The sequence below is a fragment of the Sinocyclocheilus rhinocerous genome, unplaced genomic scaffold (genome assembly GCF_001515625.1).
Source record: "Sinocyclocheilus rhinocerous isolate Xijiao unplaced genomic scaffold, SAMN03320098_v1.1 scaffold200, whole genome shotgun sequence".
Taxonomy (NCBI): Eukaryota; Metazoa; Chordata; class Actinopteri; order Cypriniformes; family Cyprinidae; genus Sinocyclocheilus; species Sinocyclocheilus rhinocerous.
The window spans coordinates 616,599-644,249 of NW_015641014.1; the positions used below are offsets into that span (position 1 = coordinate 616,599).

Below are 27,651 nucleotides of genomic sequence, written 5' to 3' on the forward strand. Positions count from 1 at the left end.
TCGCCTCTAATCTTGCCTGTAACGTTAGTCATAACGGCGAACGGATTCACACCGAACGACTCCTGAGACCGACGAGAAGTTCACCGAAGAACTACAGTTCGGCACCATGAGAACTTTCTCAAGCTTGTGTGTTAGTTTGCCACTTTTTGCGGCGTGTCTTCTTGCTGTTTCAGTCTCCACTGCGAGCGGTAAGTGTTTTTGTTTTCGTCTGTGCGTTGAGCGCTATAGAAACAGCATGGCAAATTAAATTAATAAGCAAAGCAAGTTAAAGTATACGGTCCTTATTAGTTTGATGCTAAATGTTTTAAATGTCAAGACACCAAACAGCTTATTTTCTTAATACTTTTTTTTGTGTGTGTAATATAGCCTGTGTTTTTACTTTAATACATTTAGTAATGGAATGAATGATGTTTAGTGTCCATTCTCACACTGTCGTCTTGTAAACAAGTCTTGGCGGCTTCACTTTATGAAAAGTCCCTCTGGTCATCTAGTTGATGTCTCTCTTAGACCAAAATGTATATTATTCGTGTCTGTACTTGCGTTTAACGCCTTGGGCTCTCTGCTTTGTCCTTCTGTTGTCTATACAAAACATCTTGTCCTGATTTCAGTCCATTACCAGTGACCTACAGGCTTGGACAGACTTTTATAGCTGCATGGTCCAGATGTGGAAGACCATTTGAGCACCAATTTCATGCCTTTGCTACTCATGAATGTTAAGATTTTTTGACAGCATATCTAAATGAATTTCCTCCATATACCCTGAACAAACAAAGATAGATATTACATTTTTTGTACTTCCAAGTGTTGTTTTTTAATGTCTGGATTTCAGGATTCACTATTTAATTGGCCCGATTACTCATTTTAGCCTCCACAGATGTTGTTACTTGTTTAAGAACACACTTCCCCATCTGCCGTTGAGCCTCAGGCCATGATCCGGCTCCAGTCTGTAGGTGTGGCTCAAGTGACCAAATCACTGAGTCACTTCCAGTGAATGTGGCCACTTTAATATGCAGCGGAGCCCAATGAGGCTTGGGCACTTAATGCCACTAACGACCAGTGCAGAAGGACAGGTTTGCGCGAACTTTTGGAAAATTCATCCTGCAGAGTTTCATTACTGTAATATTGACTGCTTTTTGATTGGTTTGTGGTTGTGTTCCAGAGAGTTTTCCATGTTAAAGCATTTTCTGTGTTTTAAAGCATTTTCAAATGGTCCAGTTGTCGCCTTCTTGATCTTGTTCATTCACACTTCAAGTGATGAAATTGGTGCTCTTTGATGTTAAACAAATAGTTAATAGAGAAAAGAGAATTTTGCACATCATTTACTTATCTTCATGGCTTTCCAACACCTGTGTGATTTCTTTCTTCCATGGAGCTCAAAAGCAGATGTTTAGCAGCTGAGTGAATGGTGACCATGCAGGACAGAGGGCACCATAAAAGGGGTCTGTATGACTTTTGCAATATATTCCAACTCTTCTATAACCATACTATAGCATTAAATAAGGAAAATCTTGTCAAACTTGGTGCCAACCATCAATAGTACTAAGGGATCAAGTAGCAGTTCACAAGGCATGGAATTAGAATGCATATTCAAATAATGAGATCTGAGATCGACAAAGAAGATATTCATTAAATAATGATTTTGATATCAGTCTGTTCCTCACACAAATCTATATTATGGCCTCAAAAGACTTGGTATATAGTCGTATGGACTATGTTTTGATGAATTTAGGTGCATTTTGGAGCTTGACAGCTGCTGATCACCATTCAGTGTCAGTGTGTGAAAGAGAACAGCATCAACATTCTGCCTAACATCTCCTTTTGACGGAATAAAGAAATCATACAGGTATGGAACAACTTGAGGATGATTAAATTGTGACAAACTTTTCATTTTGAGTGAACTCTCCCTTTAAAAGTTGAGAATTGTTTGTCTCACTTTTCGGATTGAGAAGGTAAACCGCTTTGGATAGAAGCTGCACTCTCAAGCTGATTTAAGATCAGCACTCATCCATCAAAATCTAGCAAAAACTGCTTAAAATCAGCAAATGCAGACTTTTATCAACACAACCCAGGTCTCTCAGGTCAGCTGACAGAGAGTACGCTAATTATAGCGACTACACAGCCTCCCGCTTTTCACTCGCTCTCTTTTGCAAGAATGTGCTTGCGAGCCGTTCAAAAGCTGTCGCGTGGCCCGTGCCATCTGGCAGCGGGGCCTTCCCCTCCGGGGATGGGCTCATTTGTCCTGACTCCACTCCTAATAGCGGTCCAATGAGACCGCTTCTCCTGTGATTAATTTTCAATAAGCCCTAATCAGTGTTTCATTCATAGGCAGAGCAACATGGCATTTCTCATTTCGCTCCATCTTGGTCTCATGCTCCATTTTCCAATCTGCTGTATTGAATTTTTTAAATCGCATAATCCAACACTTGTCAGAAAACTTTCGTTACCAGTTTTTGAACAAATACACTGCACTGGATTTATGTCCATTTTGAATCTGTGTAAAAGCATGCCAAAATATTATGCTTTGCATTATAGCATTTCCAAGTAAGATTAATTATAAGCCTATTTGCGTTGCCTTAGAAAATTGCTTTTTTCTCTGTACGTCAGAGTGTATTTTTAGTCTTTGTGGGTTATTTTTAAGAACAGATGGCTGTGGTGTTCTAGAGAAATGCCTTTTGTTTACAGAAATCTCACCTGAAGATGCAAGCTCACTGAGAGTTTACTAAAAAAAAAAAGCATTTTATTGGTCAAAGAACAGTACGTTTCTTATGTGCAGACCATATCTTTATGGATCATTTGCTTGGCCATTAAGAGGTGCAAGCCACACGGCTCAGTGCATTGAGCTGTTCTGGGAGTTTTAACATGGGATTCAGTGATGTAGGAATGTGAGGTTTGGAACACGGAGTTCTCCAGGGCCGTATGAAGGCGTCTTAAATGATGTGCGAATTACCGCATAGCTGAGAAAACACACTGTACATTAACACACACCTACACGCATGCATATTCACACCAGCAGTAATGTGGAGTAACAAATCCAGGACACCTTTAGCATAAAGTGTGAAGCAATAAGCCTTAAAGTATGTTCCATGGTAGTCTTAAAAGGTAAACTAACACTTTAGGAGTCTAAATATACACAGAGGCTGTAACACAAATCAGCACCTAGACACAGATCACCTATTTTTAACAACTTAAAAGGTTCTGTTACATTACTTGGATGTTACATGTATACATATTTTATCAGTGTCAAGTCTTAAAGATGCATGGAATATTTTTTTTTTTTAAATTGATCATTTTAAGCCCACTTATAATAAGTGCTGTCAAACGATTAATCGTGATTAATTGCATCCAAAATAAAAGTTTTTGTTTACATAATATATGAGTGTGTACTGTGTATTTATTATGTATATATATATAAACACAAACACATGCATGTATATATTTAAGAAAAATGTTATGTTTATATATAAAATATATTTATATAAAATATAATTATATAAATGTATATACATGTAAATATTTTCAAAATACACTGAATGTGTGTGTATATATTCATAATAAACAAACACGGTACACATACTTATATTTTGTAAACAAAAACTTAGATTTTGGATGCGATTAATAACGATTAATCGTTTGACAGCACTACTTATAATGTTGGAGAAGAGTCAAAATTAGCTCTTTTGTGCTGCTGTGTCTTGTAGGCATATTTTTTAATGTTTGATTATTATTATATTATTATTATATATTATGTATATTAATTTTCACTTTTTTAAACATTTAGATTACCCATGCCATCATCTAACCCTCAACTAATCTTTAAAACTATTGCCAATAATAATGTAATAACACTGTTTAATGTGCAAATCTCAAAACCAATTTCATAAACTTTTTTTCATACTGTCAATTTTAAGGTTGTGATTTTCTGATATTTGTGATACACTTTTTTTTTTTCTTCAAAGATTTATTTTCTATTTATTTAGACAAAATATAGAAATTTGACATTGTCCATACATAGGTTATCAGCAATAATATGAAAATAAATATTGGCAGCATATCTTTAATAAATGCTCTTTTTTTTATGGGAAGGACGTCTTTGAGTTGTGAAAGTTACAGTATTTAAAGTCTTACAAAAATCAAGGAAATTTTGAATACCCATATATGACCATTTGAAGACTTTACAATGTCACTAAATCACCATTATCAAACCTATAAACGTCTTTAGCCTATAAACATTGAGTGCACTGCATACTTAGTACAGTTGCATTTCCTATCTTTTCTTGAATCCCCTAGAATCAAACTGGGATTCGGTGTGTTGTTGCATTTGCGTGCTCTCACATGCACGTGTGCAGTGTTTTGGTTGTCCTCCAATCTGTTGTTTTTGTTTTGCACCTGTTCTTAATACGACAGTCAAGGGCTCTTTTGTTGGCCAAGTGTGCGTGATCCGCTCAGCAAATTGTTGCTGATTGACTCCTCATGCCGATGACTCATTTCTAAAGCCCTTCCCTACTTTTTAAGCGTTATTAGTTATTATATAATTATTGTACTCATAAGATTGCAGATCAGGTCATGCTTCTTTTTGAAATGACTCAAGTGACGTTCCAGATATATGAAATGAAGGAGCGAGTGGTTTTATGGTTTTGAGCTGTTCTGTTATTTTCAGCTTCGAACTGTTCATTTGGGTTTTTAAGTTAAAAAATGTAGTATTTTTCTGGCAAACCATAACCATAATAGTAGCACATCAAATGTGTTTGTTACTGGACTGTTTACTTTAAAATTTAAAGCTGAAGTTTGTAATTTTTGTGCCACTAGTATCACCAAACCCAATTGCAAAAATATTATAACAGACCAGCCTTTGGTTCCACTGGTGTTATTCCAAAATTCTTATTTTTAGGTGTATCCCTTTAAGGCTGCACATTTTTAATATCAGTGTGCAGTCACAGTAAGAGCGTTTTGACCATACTGGGATTGGGTCAATTGCACGTTGGTTATTACTCATTTTGTGAGTTGGCTCAGCACTGCCCGCTTGTTTTTTCAGGGTCACAGTTGCCTGGCCAAACTTCATTTCTGCTTTCTTTGTCCCTGTTTGCGTGCCTCATTTGTGAGAGAGCAGCGAACACTCTCACAGTTGCCTGCCTTTACACGTTTAACTCCGAGACCATGTGATATACTATAGCGCCTAAAGCTATCAATCCGAAAGCCTGTGGGAATAATCTGCTCTCACTCCCATTTCAGAGCTTTTGCTGATCAGAAGGCCAGCTCAGCTGATGAGACGCTGATCAAATGTTTCACTTCATCAAACAGCTTTGCGTTCAGCTGATGTGTTCAGTTCTGTCTAATGGCCTTCCAGAACGTATTAGGCCAACACTGAGTTCTCTGACAGTTAAACTAGGTTAAGTATAGCTAGTAAATGTTAGGTAATGCATCATGAAGGGGAATCCCTGACATGAATTATTATCCACCCTGTTTAGTTTTCATAAATATAATCTCAAGTATAGCAATAGTTTACCCAAAAAAATTACTCAAACTCATGTCATTCCAAACCTGTAGGCCTATTTTTTTCTTCCCAAAAGGAGTTTCTGATATTTATGCTCCTCATTTCCATAGAATGAAAGTGAATGGTGGCTAGAGAACTACTACTAGTGCTACTAAAATAATAAATAAATGCTAAATAAAATAATTTAAACATAAAAACATCAATAGATAAATTACTTTTTAAACTGCCAAATTAAAAGACATTTAAAACTGTTAAAATTCATGTTTTAAAATGTAGTTACAATATATATAATATGTAACAATAAAACTAAATAAATTATTTTGTGACATAAATACACATTTAAAACAATGTAATTCATGTTTAAAAGGCAATTAAAGCAACAAATTAATACATTTAAAATAAATAAAAATAAAAGTTAAAGTTTTTAAATGCAATGCCTTTTCAATTCCTTTTCAATTTTCCAATAAATTGTATTATTATTATTATTATTATTATTATTATTATTATTATTATTATTATTATTATTATTATTATTATTATTATTATTATTATTATTATTATTATTATTATTATTATTATTATTATTATTATTATTATTATTATTATTATTATTATTATTATTATTATTATTTACACACACACACACACATAAGTATACACAGTACACACACATATATTATGTAAACAAACTTTTATTTTGGATGCAATTAATCGCGATTAATCATTTGACAGTGCTATTATTATTATTATTATTATTATTAATTATAATAATACTTAAAATAAAACAAATAATTTTAATGCTTTTTTTGCAAATTTTGTGTGATTTCAGAAGAGCATTTACCAATCAAATTTTGTACTTTTTATTTATTTATTTATTTGAGCTTGATTAACTTCCTTACTTTCATTGTTTGGAAAAGAGCAGCTTGAACATGAATGACATGAGGGTGGGTAAATGAGGATGGGGTAAATTATGGCACAATTTTCATTTTTGGTAATTTACCCTGTTAGTTAGAGTTTGCCCACAAACATGTGCCTATGTCAGCACCTCAAAAAAGTGGCAAAGACATTCCATGCAGACGGACAGCAACGGTTTCTGTTCAGTTCCATTTCTATGGAAACAAAAGCAGAATTGTGACTAGCAATGAGTTGTGTTTCAAGTTATTAAGCCGCAATGAATTACTTTCAGTTCTCAACTTCTTGTAACAATAAAACTAAATAAATTATTTTGTGACACATAAATACACATTTAAAACAATGTAATTCATGTTTAAAAGGCAATTAAAGCAACAAATTAATACATTTAAAATAAATAAAAATAAAAGTTAAAGTTTTTAAATGCAATGCCTTTTCAATTCCTTTTCAATTTTCCAATAAATTGTATTATTATTATTATTATTATTATTATTATTATTTAGTGCTGTCAAATGATTAATCGCGATTAATTGCATCCAAAATAAAAGTTATAAAAGTTATATCTGCATGTACTTTTTAATATATATATATATATATAACTGAGCATTGTCTTTTTTAAATTTTAATGCTTTTTTTGCAAATTTTGTGTGATTTCAGAAGAGCATTTACCAATCAAATTTTGTACTTTTTATTTATTTATTTATTTGAGCTTGATTAACTTCCTTACTTTCATTGTTTGGAAAAGAGCAGCTTGAACATGAATGACATGAGGGTGGGTAAATGAGGATGGGGTAAATTATGGCACAATTTTCATTTTTGGTAATTTACCCTGTTAGACAGAGTTTGCCCACAAACATGTGCCTATGTCAGCACCTCAAAAAAGTGGCAAAGACATTCCATGCAGACGGACAGCAACGGTTTCTGTTCAGTTCCATTTCTATGGAAACAAAAGCAGAATTGTGACTAGCAATGAGTTGTGTTTCAAGTTATTAAGCCGCAATGAATTACTTTCAGTTCTCAACTTCTTGTCAATTTTGTCATAACTGTTCGGCAAGAAAAGCTTGTTGACTACGAATCCTTCAGGCTATCCATAGACAGTTTCTATTCCCCATGGAGTGTTCTGTGCTTATCTATGATGGATGGGTTGATCTGAGTTGCTAAACGTTTTGTTCCTGGCGTGTTATATCAAAAGCAATTCCAAGGGATTTTTTTTTTTTTTTCCAAGAACTAAATTTAGTTTCCTTGAGAAGATTGAAAGGAATTGTGCTTTCAGCCTTCTGGTATAGCGTGAAAAGGAGGATGCATTCCATTCCAAAGATAAACATCGCAATCGTTTGGATAAGAAGGTTTCTGTTTATGCAGGCCGGAGCTTTGTCGTTATCTCAGAAGCTTCAGCCCTGAGCGTGAAGGCCGTTGCCTTTTGTCACAATTAGAGGAGATTGTTCGCCAAATGATGGCTTGGCGTGAAACAAGTTCACACGGTTGAAACCTGCAGTGGAGCTGCATGAAACATGGGCTAATTATCATTTCGAGTGCTGCTCACCTCGAATAAACTCTGCTGAGTGTCTCCGTTGTGGTATTTTGGATTGGCGCCAGGGGAGGACACAACGATGCGCAGGAAGTCTCTCACGGAGGTGTCATTTACACAGAGTTGTGGGAAGCCAGCACAGATTGTGGAAAGTTGTAACTCCGCAAATTCAAGGCCTATATGTGTCAGGCTAAAATTAACAGTTAAAGATAGTAACAGCTCCAAAAACTGTGGGATATTTTAGTTTTTTGGTTTCCATTTCAGCATATCCATAAAATGTAAGAGGTGCAGTTTCTTTAGCTTAATGCAGCAAAAAATTAAAATTCTGCCATTTTGTTTGCTCCCCCTTATGTAGTTCCAAATCCATATATTGCTTATTTTTTCCTTCACTTTTTAAATTTTTTTTTATTTTTTATTATCATTACTTACATTTATCCTTTAGGAGGCTCTTTACTCAATTTATTAAACATTGCATTTATTATTTTTATTCTGCTAAATTTCCATTTGAATTTCCACACTTTTTTCCTCAGTCCATTGCTGTCCCACGTAAACATTCCTGACCTTCACAAACAATTTTTATATAGACCACACAGGACTGCAAAGAAACTTCTAGAAACATTTGTAATGCTGCGGCCTCGTCAGCAATTTGGGTCGTGTCCACTTTGTCCAACCCTAATAAAAATATGACCAAACAGTGAACCCATTGTCTTTTTCACTTCCCTTTTTAAAAGAAACAGAATTCTAAACCATCAGAAGCGTCCCATCAGAAAATACTGCTGATGGCACTGAATTAAACCCAACTGAGCATTATTCATGAAACACAAAATGAATAATTTCTCTGTGATCCTTCGTAATTCATGTTGCATGGATTTGAATGTAACAGTTTATAGAAGTGTATAAAAAAAGTAATTCTGTTCATGTTTAATGAATGAGCCCCACTGAGTTTTATTGAAAGTTATGTCAATAATGGATGTGATATCAAATCCACTATCTTTGTCTTTTCTCAGCTGACAGCTGTGAAGTAAATGTGTGCTTGAACGGAGGAACCTGTGTGACCGAAGCAGGAAAAGATCCCTTTAAATGCATTTGTGCTGAAGGATTCACTGGACCCACCTGCAACGAGACTGATTTTGGTAACAGTCTTATCAGTTATTTATGTAGATATGTGAACATATATGTGCAAAGGTTACTTGTATGCATTTCAGCTAAGGTTGATCATTTCTCACATGACCTTTGTTCTCAGGGCCCTGCAACCCAAACCCTTGTAAAAACGATGGCTTCTGTGAAATCGTCGCCAACTCCCGAAGAGGAGACGTCTTCAGTGAATATGTCTGCAAGTGTCCAATAGGCTTCGATGGAATCCACTGCCAGAACAGTGAGTCGCTTTTATTCAAACTGTTGGATCTGTTTCACGCCAAACGTATAAGTGCTTATCAGGAGACACCACTGAGAATTATGAAAAACTCAATTGCTGTGAAATCAAATTTACATTAGGATGGAGATCACATCTGCATCCAATTGGTAATTAATTCTCACAGAACACAACCCAGATAGCAAATTGTAGTTATAAACTGCCTAAATCATCTGGATTCAGTCAGATTTACTGAATAGAAGTGCTGTTGAAAATGTGTTCACATTAGTGAAAGCAGTTTTCTGTTGGTCAACATGGAGAATTTGCATTAGCAACTTTGTTGCATGCTGGTTGACACATTTTATATATTCATACAAGTTTTATTTAGCTTTTATATTTCTTATGAACTTTGTCTGGCCATAGCTCCCATGCAAGGACAAATTAGATACTGTATTGCAGAAAGTGTTTATTAGAAGAGTTTTTTTTTTTTCTGCACAGCAAGGCCAACATATCACATGCAGCTGTTCTCTTCAGAAATGCATGACTAATTATTTCACCAAGTACCATGGTCTACGTCAATTCCAGGAGCTCTCCGGATGTAATGAGGGCAGATGGTCAAATCTCCGCTATCTTAACAGATGCAACCGCTCTAGTCTCTGCTGTCGTCTGCTGTTGGCTGCGGGGTGAACGGACCTACAACCCTCAGCACAAAACACCACAACAAACAGCCAAGTCATGACTGCGTGGCCCCTTTACATAGTTCCACAATTTAGATAAATCACATTAGCATGATGCTAAAATGCTCCATGAATCCATGACATGCATCCACAACAATTTAATTCCATAATTGGACATATTCCGTGGAGAATACATGGTGTTGAACTTTTTTTTTGGAAGCAGTATATAATAGGAGTGGCAGAGTTTAATAACAAGGGCTTAGTGATGTCATGCATACAGGAAATTTGTATCGGAGAAGTAGGAAATTTATGAAGAAAGACGCTTCTTTTGAAGAATTTGCACTGATGAAACACTCGCAATATGATCTAAATCATGTATTAAAGTGATAGGTCACCCACTTCACTTCATGTCTTTCAAAACCTGTATGACTTTTTTTTTTTTTTTTTTTTTTTACAAAAGAAAATATTTTGTTGGTAGCCAAACCAATTCATTTTCCATTGACCTCTGCTGCATGAACAAAAAATACAATATTAAAATAAAATAAAATAAAATAAATAAAAAATTATAACTTGATTGACAAATGGATTTGGCCATTTTTATTTAAATGAATAAAAACCTGTTACCATCATTCTTCAAAATATCTTTTTTTGTCTTCCAAAAAAGGAATAAATTCATACAGGTTTAGAGCAACATAAGGGTGAGTAAATGACAGAAACTTTCATTTTTGCGTGAACCTTTCCTTTAAGAAAGTAAATAGGGTCACTTTTGGTCGATTGTTATTCTCTTATTTTCATTTGCAACAGTATTTTATTCATTATTTTGAGGAGTTCATTTTGATTTCACAGATTTGACAAAGTAAACTTGTTCTTTCACAGGCAAGGCATTAATCTGCAAGAAGAGAAAAAGAAAAGCCAGAAATCCCTCCATAATTGAACATTGCTTTTCCATGCTATACATTTAAGACCGCATTGATTGTTTAGTTCACCACAGAGACTCCCTCACATTCGCTCTGATTACGGTGGACATTATGGCTTCAGTGCCAGCTTTCCCGCGCTTGATAGCAAGGTTATGATGTTTTGACTGGGTTTAGTTAAACATGCGGGCTCATCTTCAGTGTGGCTGGGAATGTGGCTAGATTAGAACGGCAATGACGTTGAATTGACTGTTTAGATGCTTCTTAATCCCTCAGGGAGATGTCTAAATCATGCTCGGATGATGGCAAAGGTTGTGGAGTGCGCAAACTGCATAGTTTAGTGTCAAACATAGTGGCAGCACAAATTAAAATATGACTGTAGCGTAGGCTAGCACACCCACGCTGTTGCACACTAGTCCTGTTGCTGGGGTAAAATGCAAGTGGAGGAGGCAAAGTAAATGAAGTCCGCACACATCCTCGACTCTCAGCTGGCAGAAATGTTTCACTGACAGCATGAAATTGGTCTGAAAGCCCCGCAAGAGGCCGTGAAATCTGTGTCAAAAGCTTTTACGCAGTGGAGCACTGGTCACATTAGCTGAGCTGATTGAAATAGAAACCTGCTGGAAGGTTTAAATGCAGAATCAGTGCCTCTCTTGTGTGTCTGCAAGTAAGTCGAAGAGTTAACGAAGCGCTTGATTCCTGCATCTAAAGCTAGCTAGCTAAATTGGTGCTGCCCTTCTGCCACTACGGTGTAATTTCCCAATTTTCCAGTAAATAAGAGCTAGTTTCTCACTCGAATTTCTCACCTCTAATTGCTGTATTTTTCTCAACTAGTGTCTTTATTTTTCTTTTTTTCTCACTAATCTTTCTCAGCATTGCGGTCAAGGGATTTTAATGGCTGGTTAGGGCTTAAGCACAAAGCATTTCTCAAACTGGTCCATAGCAATGTAGTATTTATATACTATTATGGTATTTATTAATATTTTAAATTAGCTTTTATTTTTATAGTTTTCATTTTAGTTTGTTTAAATTTAGTAGCCTATTTAAATTTTATAAATGATTTTGGTTATATTATATTAGGGTTTTTATACATTTTTTATGTACTTTTTTTTTTTTTGTTTTAGTAAATACATCAAGTTGCCAAGGCAGCATTTCTAATTTTCTTTTTTTTTTTAAGTTTAAATATTTATATTTATTTTATTTCAAGTTTTTTAAATGAATGATAACTATTTAAATAGTAATAAATGTAGTTAGCTGTAACAACATGGTCCATAGATCATAGCAAATAAAATAAAATGACAAAAAGCACTAACATTGGATTTATTGACTAAATCATCATCTTATTAATGTTTTTGTTGTCTCATTTCCTTGACTGTACTAACATATCTCTGTTCAGATCAACTTCTTATTTAGAAAGATAATTTCGCAAAAGGTCCAAATTGCACCTTATTTTGGTCAAGAATCGCCCAATTAGACAGGAAGAGACAGTATGACGAACATAGAAAGCAACCAAATAATATTTAGTTTTGTTTTTACTTGTTTAGTGACAAGCGAGTAAAGATTATAGATTATACAACAATAGGCTGACATGAAAAAAATACATATATGGTGCAGCCATCTTCAAAAACCGATAATAAGACAAAAGAAAAAGCGTAAAATGTATATAGACTCTTTTGACACAGTCTTGTGCATAGACTCAGTGTGTAGCTGCTGTATTTCAAGACAACATTACAGAATCAGCAAGTCGTAAAAGCTTTCTTTTGTTCCTTCCCAGCGTGCTTCAGTTTTTTTCTCTTGGATGCCCCAATTTCACTGTCACATGTGGTAGTGGAGACCTCCTGACCTTGCATTTTATTGATTTGGATGATGTTGCAACTGACATAAGATTGCATTTCACATTATGTAGCTAGATATTGATGTTCTCAGAGTAATACAATGCACTACTGTGTTGAATTGCTTCTCGGTAGGCAGCAATGATCCGTTTCTTACATTAACATTAGGAATAACCTCTAACATTTTACAGTTTTATTCTGAGTTGCCATGCTTGAAATGGGAACTTGAAATGTTAGGCCCTTGTGAAAAAGAAGTGTGCTTTATTGTATTGAATATGCATTTGTAGTGTAAAAAAATGTTTTTTTTAAACTGTACTTGCAGATAATATAATATTAATGAAATAAAAGACCATTTAAATGGATGTAAAGAGAGTGTAACTACTTTCATGACTGTTTCTTTACACACTTAAGTACACTTCTAAAAAGTGCACTTTGTAATAATTTCTAAAGTTTTACCTTAAAGTACATTATAAGTCATTGTTTTAATCTTTTGATGTGCTTTTGAAGAAATACATGTATTTGTGTTGAAAGTACTTGATTATAATATAACTGCAGTGTGTTATTTGATATTACATTTAAAGTTCATATATTTTAAATACTAAATTGCAACTTAAGGTGTCTCAAATCTTAATGCTAGTATTTGGTTCAGTGCTAAACCCCATCTATAGCCTCCTATAGTTCAACTCGCTAAATATTAAAAGCCATTCAACTATATAGAACTCCTTAGAAAAGTCGTTGTAGCGTTCCTAATGATGTTATGATGCTGACCATTTAGGTAGTTGACATTTAAATGCTTTTGGAAAGCTGACTTCTAAAAGATGCGTATTAGCTTTAGTGTTCCCTGCTGAAAAAAAACAATAGATCCATCACAGAAAATTCTAATGGTTTCCACTACAAATACCATTACAAACATTACAAACCATGAACTTTTAACCATTAAAACCATAAAAAAATTGTTTTCTGTAGTGTGTTTTGGGACATATTCCAGTAGGATTTATTGGTTTTAACAAACCACCAATAGAAGGTGACCAATTACCAGTAGAGACCGACAGGGTCCATTACAGTTTCCATTAAAACCAATACAAGTCCCATTATAACCAGTAAAACCATTACAAATTTTGTAATGGTGTCTATTGTTTTTTTTTTTTCCTGCAGGGTTATGCTAAACGCATTGTAGAGTGGTTAATGTTAGCATTAGCAGTTAGCATTTGGGAGGTTGACATTAAATGCTTTTGGATATCTGACTCCTAAAAACGTTAATTAGCTTGTTAGTGGTTTAACATAGTTGACAGTGTTAACATTTGCAGTTTGCATCTGGGTAGCTCACATACTTTCGGGAACTATTTAGTATGGTGGACTAGTAGTGCACAACACGACAAAATCACCACAACACAGGACTAATTTAATTGTATTGTGTAGGGTGACCATATGTGCCATTTTCCCAGGACGCGTCCTGGCCAGGATTTGTTTTGGCTTTGTTTTCCTGTTTTCATGCTTGCTGAAGGTAATGATCGAAAAGTAGTTTGACCAATAACATGCAAGCATTGTACATAATGGACCAATCATGGCGTGTGAGAAGGTGGGATCTACGGTCAAAGCGATGCAATTACGCGTACATATTAGGTGTGTTCGACTTAACAGTGTTCGACTTAGCAGTGCGGCTCAGACCGATCAGTGTTTGACATCAAAGTACCTCGAGAGCGTTTCGAAAGCATAACCATCTGTATGGTACTTTGATGTCGATCGGTCTGCACGCAAACAAAGCCAAAACCTAGATATTTTAGGCAATATAGAAATCCTGGCCAGGACGCGTCCTGGGAAAATGGCACGTATGGTCACCCTAGTATTGTGCCTATCTTGTTGTGTTACAGCTTGTTTCCGTGGTGTTGTGCTAATTTCGCTGTGTTGCGGCTTGTGTCCATTGTGTTGTGGCTTGTTTCCATTGTGTTGTGCTAATTTTATTTGTGTTGTGGCTTGTTTCCGATGTGTTGTAGAGATTTCGTTGTGTTGTGCACTACAGGTCCACCGTAATTTAGTGATGTTCTGTGGTAAAACCAAACAAATCAATGTACTAATCTTTCTTATGAATATAGAGGATACATGGATTATGCAAAAAATGCAGCTTGAAGCTCCGATTCATCCAGCAGTCATTTTAGCTCAGTCCAGTAGTGATGGGTCGTTCTTGAACGATTCGTTCATTTTTAACAAATCTTTAATGTGACTCGGGAAGAACGAGTCGTCTCTGGGACTGCATTGGTTAAGTTTATGGGGCTGTCACGTGATGAACGAACGACTCAAACCCGAAGACTTGTCAGATAAGAGGTTAGGTGAGCTAATCATAGACTGAAGGCCCAGGTAAACAATGAATTAATCTTTTCTGTTTCTTATAGCATTATAGATTTGTATTGTTTGTAGTGTGGTCAACGTTTGCGTAAGTAGTAGACGTGTTGGGGAAGTAACACGTAACATTTTAATTATATTTTGCTAAAATGAACGAAATGAACAAAATTAGTCGAAAAAAGATTTGTTCATTTTGCTGACCGAGACTCAAAGGTCCGAGTCGGTAAAATGATCCGAACTTCCCATCAATACAGTCCAGCACAAAGTGACCGCTCTTAACACTTATAGGGAAGTATTGCTCGCTGACCTCTGGAGGTTTGGAGGTGTTTCAGTATGTCTGAGCACTGCATTGGCACTGGACCACTGTGAACGGTCACACCCAGTCACGCTCCATCTGCACACACCAGATAATCCCACTGATTTCCTTCAGTTTTCCTGGTATGTTCTATTGCAGAGTCTTTCTGTCTTTTTTTTTCTCTGTTTAATATTTTTTTCCCCCACAACATATATTGCCCTTCAGGCACATGAGGGCCATTATACACCCTTGCTCCGCGTCATCATGTTGACCTTTTAATAATTCTGACTAGGGATATGCCGGTATCAAATTTTCATGTTGCGATTAATTGATCATGCTTTTATCACGGTATGCGGTATTATCACGATGTTGAAATTTAGTTTTAAAAAGTGCTGTCATAATACAGTATAACAGGTTTAATAACTTTTTTCTTATAACAAAAATAACTGAACATTTAAATGCAATAAAGCAATACAGAAAAATGTATAAAGTTAAAAGTTTTACACAGATTAAAGTGCAAAAGAACTATAAAGACCAATAGGTATCACTTTACAATAAGACCTCATTAGTTAACCTTAGTTAATGCATTAACACTCACAATGAGCAATAGCTACATTTGCTACAGAAGTTATTAATCCTTGTTTAAAAAATACAAGTCTTAGTTCAGGTTAGCTCATTAAATAACACAGTTGCAACTTTAGATTTTAACAACCTGTTATTAAATATTGGAATACCTAAGATTAATGAATGTTCAGAAGAATTTTTCATTGGCAGTTTATGCTAACTAATGAATTAACTAATGTTAACTAATGAAGCCCTAATGTAAAGTGTGACCGAACAATAAAGAATCAAAACACTTTCAAACAATATCTAGGGCATGTTGTAGTCCAGATTAAAATGTAAAAAAAAAGTTTGAAAATAAATAGCCTATTAAGTCTAAATATGTAAGTATTTGGCGCTGTGATGAACATCATAGCAAATACACAAATCTGAATGACTGCTTAAATCATTTAAACACGATTCAGAAACAGAAAGTAGTGCAGCTGCTTTGTTTACAGGGTTTCCGGGGTAAAGGCTGCATTTAAATGAATTATTATTATTATTATTATTATTATTTCTGCAGTTTAGCGCCATCTGCTGTCAGAGAGTGAAAGTGCGCTTTCATCCAGAGCGTCTCTCACATGTTCCGCCATGTGCTTCTCGTCCGCGCTTGTTTACATCAGAGTGCGCACGCGTCTTTCACGCAGCATACAGCGCTGTTGTGCATTTTGACCAGTTGATGGGAAAAGTATTCTTAAAATGCATTCAAAATTCGGAATAATTTGTAATATATAATTATTCACGGTATTTAGAAGTGCCCACGATAACAATATCGCGCATATTCATTACCGTGATATATCGCACCACCGAATACCGGCACAAGTCTAATTCTGACACACTTGTGTTTGAAGCATGTTGGTGATCTGACGTGGCGCTGTTGCACATAAGTGGATTAGAAACTTCAGCAGGTCTGCCTCAGCCTCCTATATCCTCTTAATGAACGACTGTAAAGATCCAGTCGTGCAGAGATTATGCGGTGTCATATGTGGGTTCCCTTTATGTGCCCTCAGTTCTGGGTCGCCATCGTAACCATCGTAAAACCTGAACCAACTCATGAAAACCTTATGACAAGTATTTCTGGCTTTAATTTGGACAAACATTATTGTATTTAACTGAGTGGTACATCTCTAACTGGATGAGAAAACATTTCTCGGAACATCAATTTTCCAAGACTGTGAATATGAAAAAAAAACCATGATCAGTTCTTCACGTAGCTGTCAAAACCAAATGATACAGCTGGGATTGTATGAATTCAGTGCACATGTAGTTCATATTGAGTAGTGAGTCATCACTGTATAGCAAAACAAAATTTACAGTAAAAATGAAATACTCTATTTGGACAAATGAATACCATAAAAACAATATCTAAAAAAGACAGCATGGTTTATGTTGTAAAAGCAAATATTAAACCATATATATATATATATATATATATATATAAACCTGCAAGTTTTTTTACCACCTCATCTGCCTCTTTCCCTCTCTGTTCTTTCTTTTTCCTTTTTAGATTTTGTTTGACTTTTATATGCAGTAATATTGACAATAAGAGCACACTTTAGTGCCTGCATTAAAAATTGTAATGACATTGCATTACATATGTTATTACATTTATGCATTACAAAATGTTATTAATATTGTTTAATACTTTATCATTTAAAATCTGAACATTTAAAAAAATCTTTAAAATGAATGCCACTTGGTTTGATTTTGTTATATAATTAAGTGATATTCATGAGAGATGCTTTGAGTTTTTGTGCTTTAATAAAGAGATTTGTATTTAATAAATTTAAATTGAATAATTTTATGTAAAAATTATTTATATATTTAATAAAGAGAGTTTTATTTAGAGACTCATGTTTCGTAAATGAAATCGTTGAGGGAATCAGAACTAAAAAACTATTCAAGCAATAAGAATGTGTTTATATGTTTATTATGGCTGATACATTACTTTAAAGGATATTTCATGTTACAAACTTCATTTGGAAACCATTTTTGCAGAATAAATATGCATATAGATAATTTTAGCTTTTGAAGCAAAGAATTTGATCTTTATATTTTATCTTCATGTACCTCAGACCATTGTAGAAGTTGCATGTTGCCACCTAGAGGTAAAGAAAAGTGCTTTATTTTTGACAACTGTTTTGCTTGTCCAGACCAGTTTTGATGAGTTTTACAGAAACCTTATGATTCCCACAGATGTGAATGACTGTGCCAGCCAGCCCTGTCAGAATGGAGGCACCTGTCGAGATCTTGATGGCGATTTCACCTGTAAATGTCCCTCACCCTATGTGGGAAAGCACTGCAATCTGAGTAAGTAGGACATTGCCAGTTCACACGTCCACAAACTGTTTTTCACTTTATTTCCTCCACATATTTGGCTTTTCATTTGGTGACTTCATTCACAGGAGAGACGTAGCCACTGTGTGCTGAATGCGGTCATCACACTGTTTATCCATCTGTCTGTCGCACAGTAAGCCTGTTTGTCTCCTGAGCGCTTGAATATCTGCTAATGTCTGGCTCTGGTTCCCAGGATGCATCTCTCTGCTGGGAATGGAAGGAGGAGGCATCGCCGAGTCTCAGATTTCTGCCTCTTCTGTGTACTATGGCATTCTGGGACTGCAGCGCTGGGGGCCTGAATTGGCCCGACTGAATAACAAGGGACTCGTTAATGCTTGGACCTCTGCGACACACGACAAGAACCCCTGGATCGAGGTAAACAAGTCTGTTTGGTTTACTGGTTAAATACATATTTGGAGTTCAAATATTATTTGTGCTGACCCAAAAATGACTCATTTAATGACTTATTTAATGATAGATCAATCTGCAGAGGAAGATGCGTTTCACTGGCATCATTACGCAGGGTGCCAGTCGCATGGGCACAGCCGAGTTCATCAAAGCCTTCAAGGTGGCATCCAGTTTGGATGGGCGAACCTACACCATGTACAGACCTGAGGGCCAGAGCAAAGATGTGGTGATGATTCACTCATTTTTCTCTTTATTTATTTATTTTTATTTTTTTAGCGAAGTTTTGGTTTGAACTTTTTAGGTGTTTGTTTAACTGTGAGCACTTTTAGTCAGATGTAGTTGTTAAAAAATGTATATAAATAATTTTCATTTTTAAATCATCATCAAATTCATTTTAAATTAATTTTAAAAATCATCAATTATGGATCACCATAATTTTAAAAGTAATAGAAATTTGTATTTTTAGAATTGGATTTTCGTGGTTTAAGATTAAAATGTTGGGTCTGGGACAAAACTGTAAAAGTGATACATAGTAGTAATATAATAATTATATATTACTACATTTATTATATAATTGATTACTGTATATGTATTTATTGCATATTTATTCATACATATAGTAATATAATAATTTGAAAAGTTGTAAAAATAAATAAATAAATGAAGACATTATAAAAGGTTTCCAAGTTGGTTTTAATGTTATATATATATATATATATATATATCTCTCAAATACCTGGGACATAAAAGTGCCCAAATATGTTCATTTAGTAGCATTTGTCAAATGTTTCACAACCTGTAATTATATTACAATTTTTAAATAATCTGTTCTCCAGATCTTTGTTGGTAATATGGACAACGATGGGACAAAGACTAATTTGTTCGATCCTCCAATCATAGCTCAGTACATGCGAATCATTCCTGTTGTGTGCCGTAAAGCCTGTACACTGAGACTGGAGCTGGTGGGCTGTGAACTCAACGGTAAAGTCCCAATGATATTTTTGCATGTTTATACATTCTTAAGAATAGATTTATGGAAGCCAAAAGACAAAACAACTCCACTAGAATATGGTAATACTGCTGTGGTTTTATGGAAGAAAAAGTGAGCAAGCAACATCACAATTTCCTGCTCGTCTTCGTTTGTGGTGAAGTTAAGGACCGCAGCCTGTTTGCCTGAAGGAACAAAGTCACATCTTCCCAAACTGGGACTCTAGCCAGTAAACGTTCTGAGCAGAAACCTCTCAGACATTTGACTTATTTAGCACATTTGACACCGTTCTGAGCTGCATATAGCGATGATGAACAACACTGGTTAATTTGTGTGGTATGTGCTTGGTACATTTCGTTCTTGTTTTCTGCAAGCATTTAAGAAAGATCAAGTCTTTTCTTGATTATTTGTTTAAAATATTATTATATTATATTATATTATTATTCTCATATCGTAAAATAGGGATGCACTGATGCATTAAAACAAAATTTGGCCGATATGATAAACCAATAATTAATTTCATGTTTTCCCCAATGAATTAATAATTTACATTGATAAATGAACATTATAAATTTGTGAATAATTATACACAAATAAATAATAATACATTTTGTGGTATCTGCTTAGTACATTTCGTTCCTGTTTTCTGCAAGCGTTTAAGAAAGATCAAGTCTTTTTTTGATTGTTTGTTTAAAATATTATTTTATATTATATTATATTATTACATTATATTATATTATTCTCATATCGTAAAAGTAGGGATGCACTGATACATTAGAATATTTTGGCTGATATGATAAACTGATAATTATTTTAATGTTTTGGCCAATAAATTAGTGAATAATTATACAATTTATTTTAAAATGATAATATTTATTTATAATAAATATAAAATTATTTTTTTTAAAATGTATACAATTTAATAAATTAATAAAAACTGCATAATGAATTAGAAAATTAAAATTAATGTATAAATTATGTAATTGGCCAATTTTTATATTATATTATGTAAAAAACATAACTAGTTTAATATTATAATAATATACTAAACCACTGTATACAATTATGATCTCAGTTGGCTTCTCAATATTATAATGTACAGTATGAACAATAGATATTCACTTTGAGATTAAACCTTTATCAGTGTTATTAAATTATTACTGTTTTTAAAGTTTAACAAGTGAGTTTTACATCATGGAAATGGTCATCTAAATGTAAAAACAGAGGAAATTAGCAAGAACGATTAAATATTGAATATCAGTGATACTAATAATTTTTTAAAAAGTCCAATATCAGCCGATATGGTACGTTATATTATGCATCCCTACATGAAAGTCTAATTTCTAATCACTGAAATGGTGCAGATGTCAATGTTTCATTCACTGTTCCATCTGTGTCTCTCAAGCTGTCCATCACAGCACGCTTCACACACCGCCGGCTCTCGCCCGCATGCGCTTAACACACACCCCATCACACACAGCGTCTTGCCTCACCTGCTCACCTGCATGAAACTTGCTCAGCGCTGATGTGGTTTGTGCCGCTTGTGCTGACACGCTTCCCATCCATCTCTCTGCCACTTCCTGTCCCGTCCCCTCCCTCTTTCTGTTGTCTCACTTCACAGTGTATTTGAACACGACAGGTTGCTCCGAGCTGCTAGGTATCAAGTCACGGCTGATCGATGACAGGCAGATGACAGCTTCCAGCACTTTTCGCACCTGGGGGATCGAGTCGTTCACCTGGCACCCGCATTACGCTCGTCTGGACAAGCAGGGCAAGACCAACGCCTGGACAGCAGCCAGCAATAACCGCTCCGAGTGGCTGCAGGTGAGATGACAAACTTGTAAGCCTGTGAAGTGACAGAATCACTTCAGATATTTACATTTACAGTCATGTGTAACATCTGGAGTGAGTCTTTAACTGAATGAAGTTGCATTTTTCTGTAGTCTTATATTTTGTAAAGAGGCAATGCAAAGGCAATAATAGTATGGAATATTATTACAATTTAAAATAACTCTTTTCTATTTGATTATATTTTAAAATGTAATTTATTCCTTTGATGCAAAGCTGAATTTTCAGCATCATTACTTCAGTTTTCAGTGTCACGTGATCCTTCAGAAATCATTCTGATATGCTGATTGTTGCACAAGAACATTTCAATTTATTCATATCAGTGTTAAAAACAGCTGCTTAATATTTTTGTGAAAATTGTGATACATTTACAAAAAGTGAAACAAAAGTGGCATATATTTAAAGTAGAAATCCTTTGTAACATTATAAATGTCTTTACTGTCACTTTGATCAGTTTAATGTCCATGATAAATTTCATTTCTTTAATTAAATTTTTTTTTTTACTAACCTCAAATTTTGAACAATAGTGTATATATCACTCCAACTTTAACCAAAGTCATTTTTATTAAGCGGGAGTATTGCCTGGATACTGTCCAAGTTGAGTTTGAGTGTCTTCCCTTCTGTTAACGTCTGGCAGTGTTTGCATAGGAAATGAATTAATTCTTGATCGTTGCTTTGGGATCCTAGCACATTTACACATTGGATGACCTTTCAGAGGCTGAACCAGATTTTCAATCTGAACTGTCCTGAGAGGCTATCATTTACAAACAGCAAACCTCTTACAATTACGCAATTATCTGGAGGCCAGTAGTGAATCTGTCATAACATGGATCATTATAACTAAATGCCAGTTTTTTGATGTAAGACCACTAGCTGAGTTGTTTTTTTTTTCTTTCTTTTAGGTGGACCTGCTCAGACCAAAGCGCATCACAGGGATCATCATGCAAGGGGCCAAAGACTTTGGCAACGTGCAGTTTGTCTCTGCCTTTAAAGTGGCTCACAGTGATGACGGCAAGTACTGGACCATACTCAAAGACGACAAGACAAAAACAGATAAGGTTGGTTTTTAACCATGATTTGGTTCCTCACTTGAATTGAAATCAAAATTGACCCCTAATTACCTAGTTCCTTTTGAATCAAGTCTTATCCTGACCTACAAAATAAAGGTTTCACTCAGAACACAAATGGGTTGAAAATCTTCATGTCAATTTAACTGACATTTTTGTTTTTATGTTTTAGTGGCTGTGATCAGTGTTTTATTAAATAAAATTGTTTTTGTTAAAAAACATTTAAAGTAATAGTAAAAGATGGAATATAAAAATAATAAGTATAAGATGGAAAAACTTGCGTAACATAATTTTAGTCAAGACAACTCTCGGGATAGATTTATTAGTGTAAATAGGTTTAGTTTTGGCAGACTAGATCTTAAAGGGTTAGTTCACCCAAAAATGAAAATTCTGTCATTAATTACTCACCCTAATGTTGTTCCGAACCCGTAAGACCTCCGTTCATCTTCGGAACACAAATTAAGATATTTTAAGTTTAAGTTACGTAACATAATTTTTAAGTTTCCCTTTAAGTTTATGATCTGAGCATTTAGCAGATTTGTTGTTCGGATCATAAACTGAAAAAGAAACATGCTGCAGCTAGAGAGAGGAAGATCCCCCGTAGCAGATCTAGACAGGTGGTGCTGGGGAAGAGGTGGGCTAAGATGAGGACCTACATAGCACGCAAACATAGTATTCATTGAATATGTCCTGGTTATATAGGTAAACAGTAATGAGTATGTAAATCCGATTGGCTGGAATGGACAATTATAATGCAAGTAAAATTTCATGGCTGAACTATTGATTAAATATTATGTTTCATACTATGTTTGTTTGTATGTTTTAGTGCCAGTTTTCAGTGTTGTTAACCTAAACTATTAAAAATGGTAAAAAAAAAAATTAATATAAATATTTCATGAAAAACTTGGGGGGAAAAAAGGGAATCAGAATCAGAATGAGCTTTATTGCTAGGTATGTTTTCACATACGAGGATTTTGTTTTCATGACAGAAGCTTCCGCAGTGCAACATAATGACAGCGACAGAACAAAAACACAGATAATAAAAGAAGAATTTAAAAAAAAAATAGAACAAGTAAATAAGGAATAACAATATATAAATTGACAATTGTATGTGCAGGTATATTACAATAGACAGTTTTTTATGTACAGGTATATTATGTGCAAATTTGAGGTGTAGACTAAGTGTGTGTTAGATAAATATGTGTATGAGTGCATAAATAGTGTGTGTTCCACAGTTATTGTATAAGATTTAAGAAATAAAATGTAAGAAATATTGCCTTGATTGAAATAACTGAAATAAAATGTGTTTAAGTTGAAGTGCTAAAATTACTAAAAGTATAAATAAATAAATAATTTAGTTGAAGAATAAAACCAATAAAAATGTCAAAAGCACTAAATTACTTAAAAAATGAAAAAATGAAAATGAAAGCTATTTCAAACTATAAGTACATACTATAATAGCTTATAATTAATAAAATAAAACAACTCTACGATGTTTATGTGCTCAGCTTTGGTCTACTTTTAGGATCTGTGAATTCAGTATGTCAGTATGGAACTGTGAATTCTATATCAATATACCGATCAATTAAATATGTCAGTATGCCAAATATGTCAATTATTATAAAACTTAAAGGGATAGTTCCCATAAAAATGAAAATTCTGTCAGTTTATTCACCCTCATGTCATTCCAAACCTGTATGACTATCTTTCTTCTGTGGAACATAAAAGAAGATATTTTGAGGAAATTTAGTTTTTTAAATGGACAAAGTTGAAACATTCCTCAAAATATCATCTTTTGCATTCCACAGACGAAAGTAAGTCTCTCAGGTTTGGAACGACATGACGGTGACAGAATTTTTAACAGATTCCGAACTTCCCCCACATCTTTTCAACTGGCCGCACATCTTGTGTACATTCTGCTTTTTCCCCCCCCTATCCGTCTGTCACGTCCTTGTCTCACCCCATCTTTATTTCCTTCTGCTTCACCTGCAGATTTTCCCTGGCAACAGCGACAACAACGTGCACAAAAAGAACGTGTTTGAGCCCCCCTTCTACGCACGATTGGTCCGCATCCTGCCGTGGGCGTGGCATGAACGCATCACCCTGCGAATGGAGCTGCTGGGCTGCGATGAGTAGAACTCCTCCCTCTCCCTCTCCATCTCTCTCTCTCTCCTTCTCCCTCTCTCTCCTTCTCCTCTTTTATACTTGCCTCCATTCCTTCTTCCCTCAACCACGCCTGCACCGCCTCACTCTTAGCAACAGAGGGCACCATCGCCACACCACCCTGCACAGCTGGGGACCCATGTCACAGTGGCCAGCAGCAAATGAAGCTCAAACTCACAGCGTGAGGCGTTTAGCATTAAATATTTTGTACTTAAGATAGTCTGATGCAGTGGCCATTTGAAGATGAAGTCAATGCTAATGTCTATTATTGTTTATTTACCCTAGATGACCATATTAGGAAATAGCTTAAGTTTTTAGAACTTTATTGTGTTACAAATGAGTTGTAACAATTTTATTTCGTTTTCTGTCAGATAAAACTCAAACTCAATTACAATCAATTGGAAAAAAGACTGTACATACCAAATAAGTCACAATTTATTTATTTACACAGGAATCAGTGTGTTAGATTGGTTGTAAATGCAGTCAAGCTGTTTTATATCTTATCTTATGAAGTAGTTTAAATTAGCAAGTGATGAAGTCACAAAATATGGTTGTGCTTTATGCTAATTTGTATATTATGTAATGAAAGTAGCCATTTGATCATTTGTTTCTTGTATAAAATATTTGGTTTAAATCAATTACATTTTTTTTAACTAGGCTAATGCATTTTTTACCTAAGTATAAAATGTGACAGTCAATCATTTATTTTTTGATCACTTTTGTTTAATTTGAATGGATCTCAGGTGCAGTTCAATCATTTGCAGTGTGCTACTGAATTAAAAAAAAAAATTATTACATCATAATTCTGTAATAAACCACCTTTTTATAGTACAAAAATACTTAAAAGCCAAAGTGGTCTCATGTTTTTCTTATTATGATGTCAGCAAATGTGTAATATTTTTTTACAATGGGGCCACACTTGCGTTATAAGCTTTGACGTACCCTGTCACAAGCTTGGTCGCATAATGAGATTCAGGATGGGTGCAAATCTAATTTAGAATAATTTTTACGGTGGCACTGAATCTCTGATATGACCATCCAATCTACATAATGTTTTCAAAATGATGCATTGTGACCCCCTCCCCCTCAACCCATCCACTCGAATAAATTTACAATTTTGGGCTTGTGCAATATGATACGAGTATTAATATTAATTAATATTAATAGAGCTTTAGGAGAAAATATATGGGCAGTATTTCTCTGAGATATTTTCTGAGAAGAATTGAAGTGGTAACAAACACTGAAGAATATTCTAATAATCCAGCATGATCTCTGCATTTAGGCTGCATGCATTTTGATTTTCTCTGGTATGGATTCTGTACTGATGTTAGCATTTGATTTTTCTCAGAGAGTTGTTTTCATTGCAGTAAAGACATATTGACTTTGTTATTTCTATTCAGTGTGCTCTTAAACGTTTTGTCTTTTGTCATTTTTTAATGCCTCATACTGTAGCACTCTTCTTGTGTTCAGATTGTTTAGACCACGCATTTCCTTAGTATTTCTTGAAATATTTTCCTCATGTTTTCAACTGTAGAAACAAATAAAGAATATAATAGATACTTATGGCCTATCAAGCATGTTGTGTCTTGTTATGAAACCTCCATAATATGCTTTTATTAAAAAAAAAAGTTCAAATCTTTGGATATTTCCCCAACTAAACAAACTGGAAATCATCAACATTCTCTAGGCTTCTATTAACCACAAAAAAAGTCACAAATTAAATATAAAATATTAATATTTTTCATATCAAATAATATTATCTTTTATAATGATGTATTTATCATAATAGAATTATTAATAATGATATCAGTAATAATAATATAATGAACATAATATATAAAATAATAATATAATTTAAAAAATAGGATTTTATTATTTTATTGTATTATGTGTGTGTTTATGTATTTATTTGTACCCTAATAATAGTATAAAATAACAATGAAATATATTTAAAAATAATTATTTTAATAACACGTTTAATATTTTATTTTAAGTGTGTATATTGAAAAAAAATATTTGAGAATTGTATTATATTATTATCATTTATTTGTATCTTTGCCAAATGGGCCCTTAATACAAAACTCCCTTTAGTTCTGATTGACTGGGACACACTAATATACAGGGCTCTAGAGGCTCAAAGCAGGAAGGCAGAAGAGAATCAAGTGATAGTCTAAAGAATGGCAGGAAAACAGCAGCACCCAATGGGCAAAGCCAGGAAGGATTCTTTTCTGTAAAAACAAGGCTATTTTGGATGAGGTATTGTGGCAAATATTTTGTCAGGAGCAAACATTCTTTGCTTTCTAATAACATCTCTACAAAGGAAATCTCGCCTCGTTCGCCTCATTGCTTGACAAGTTTATGAGGGGTTGTAAACTGGGTCAACATTTTTAAAATTCACCCTCACTGTCAAAATCATCAGTATAAAAAGAAGTATTACTAGAGTTTCACTGCAAGCTTTTTTGATGGAAACTGCCAACATAAATAAATCAAAAACCCACAAAACTGTGTGGCTGAATTCCATTCATTCACACGCATACAGTCATTCAGAAGATGATGTTTGGAAGCACTTACATATATTGTTCAAGCCCTTTCAGTGCAGTTATTCATAGGGAACACAATCTCAAAGAAACACCCTTTTAAAAAAATGTAATAAAAAATATGCCACTGATTCTGCACATCGAGTGTCATTTGTGTCCCTCATATACTGTACATGTCTGTAAAAGAAAAAAAAAACTTTATATAGATTCACTACTGTTTGGAAGTTTGGGATAAGTACCTTTTTTGTTCATTTTATTTTTATTTAAAGAAATTAATACTTTTATTCAGGAGGTATGCATCAACAAAGGTTAAGTAAAGATTTCTATTTCAGTTAAATGCTGTTATTTTGAACTTTCTATTAA

General features: G+C 34.4%; 1 protein-coding gene across 2 annotated transcripts; it reads left to right on the plus strand.

Moving 5' to 3' along the window:
• On the plus strand, positions 1 to 26,257 carry LOC107753545 (lactadherin-like). Of its 2 annotated transcripts, none has more exons than XM_016569707.1 (10): positions 1 to 188; positions 8,939 to 9,064; positions 9,175 to 9,306; positions 18,137 to 18,250; positions 18,471 to 18,652; positions 18,756 to 18,911; positions 19,522 to 19,666; positions 21,295 to 21,497; positions 22,424 to 22,579; positions 24,581 to 26,257. In XM_016569707.1, exons 1-10 carry the CDS (start codon positions 107 to 109, stop codon positions 24,722 to 24,724), a joined length of 1,440 nt encoding a protein of 479 aa, XP_016425193.1. In that variant the 5' UTR covers positions 1 to 106; the 3' UTR covers positions 24,725 to 26,257. The 2 variants fall into 2 exon arrangements, with proteins under 2 accessions (XP_016425193.1, XP_016425194.1); XM_016569708.1 differs by having other exon boundaries at positions 21,313 to 21,497.
• Positions 26,258 to 27,651: the final 1,394 nt, after the last annotated feature.

Excerpts from the sequence above, each read along its gene's own strand:
- LOC107753545 (XM_016569707.1), top strand. The coding sequence starts at position 107 with ATGAGAACTTTCTCAAGCTTGTGTGTTAGTTTGCCACTTTTTGCGGCG. Across the intron at positions 19,667-21,294 it reads GGTGGGCTGTGAACTCAACG|TGTATTTGAACACGACAGGT; the intron begins GTAAAGTCCCAA and ends CTCACTTCACAG. Across the intron at positions 22,580-24,580 it reads ACAAGACAAAAACAGATAAG|ATTTTCCCTGGCAACAGCGA; the intron begins GTTGGTTTTTAA and ends CTTCACCTGCAG.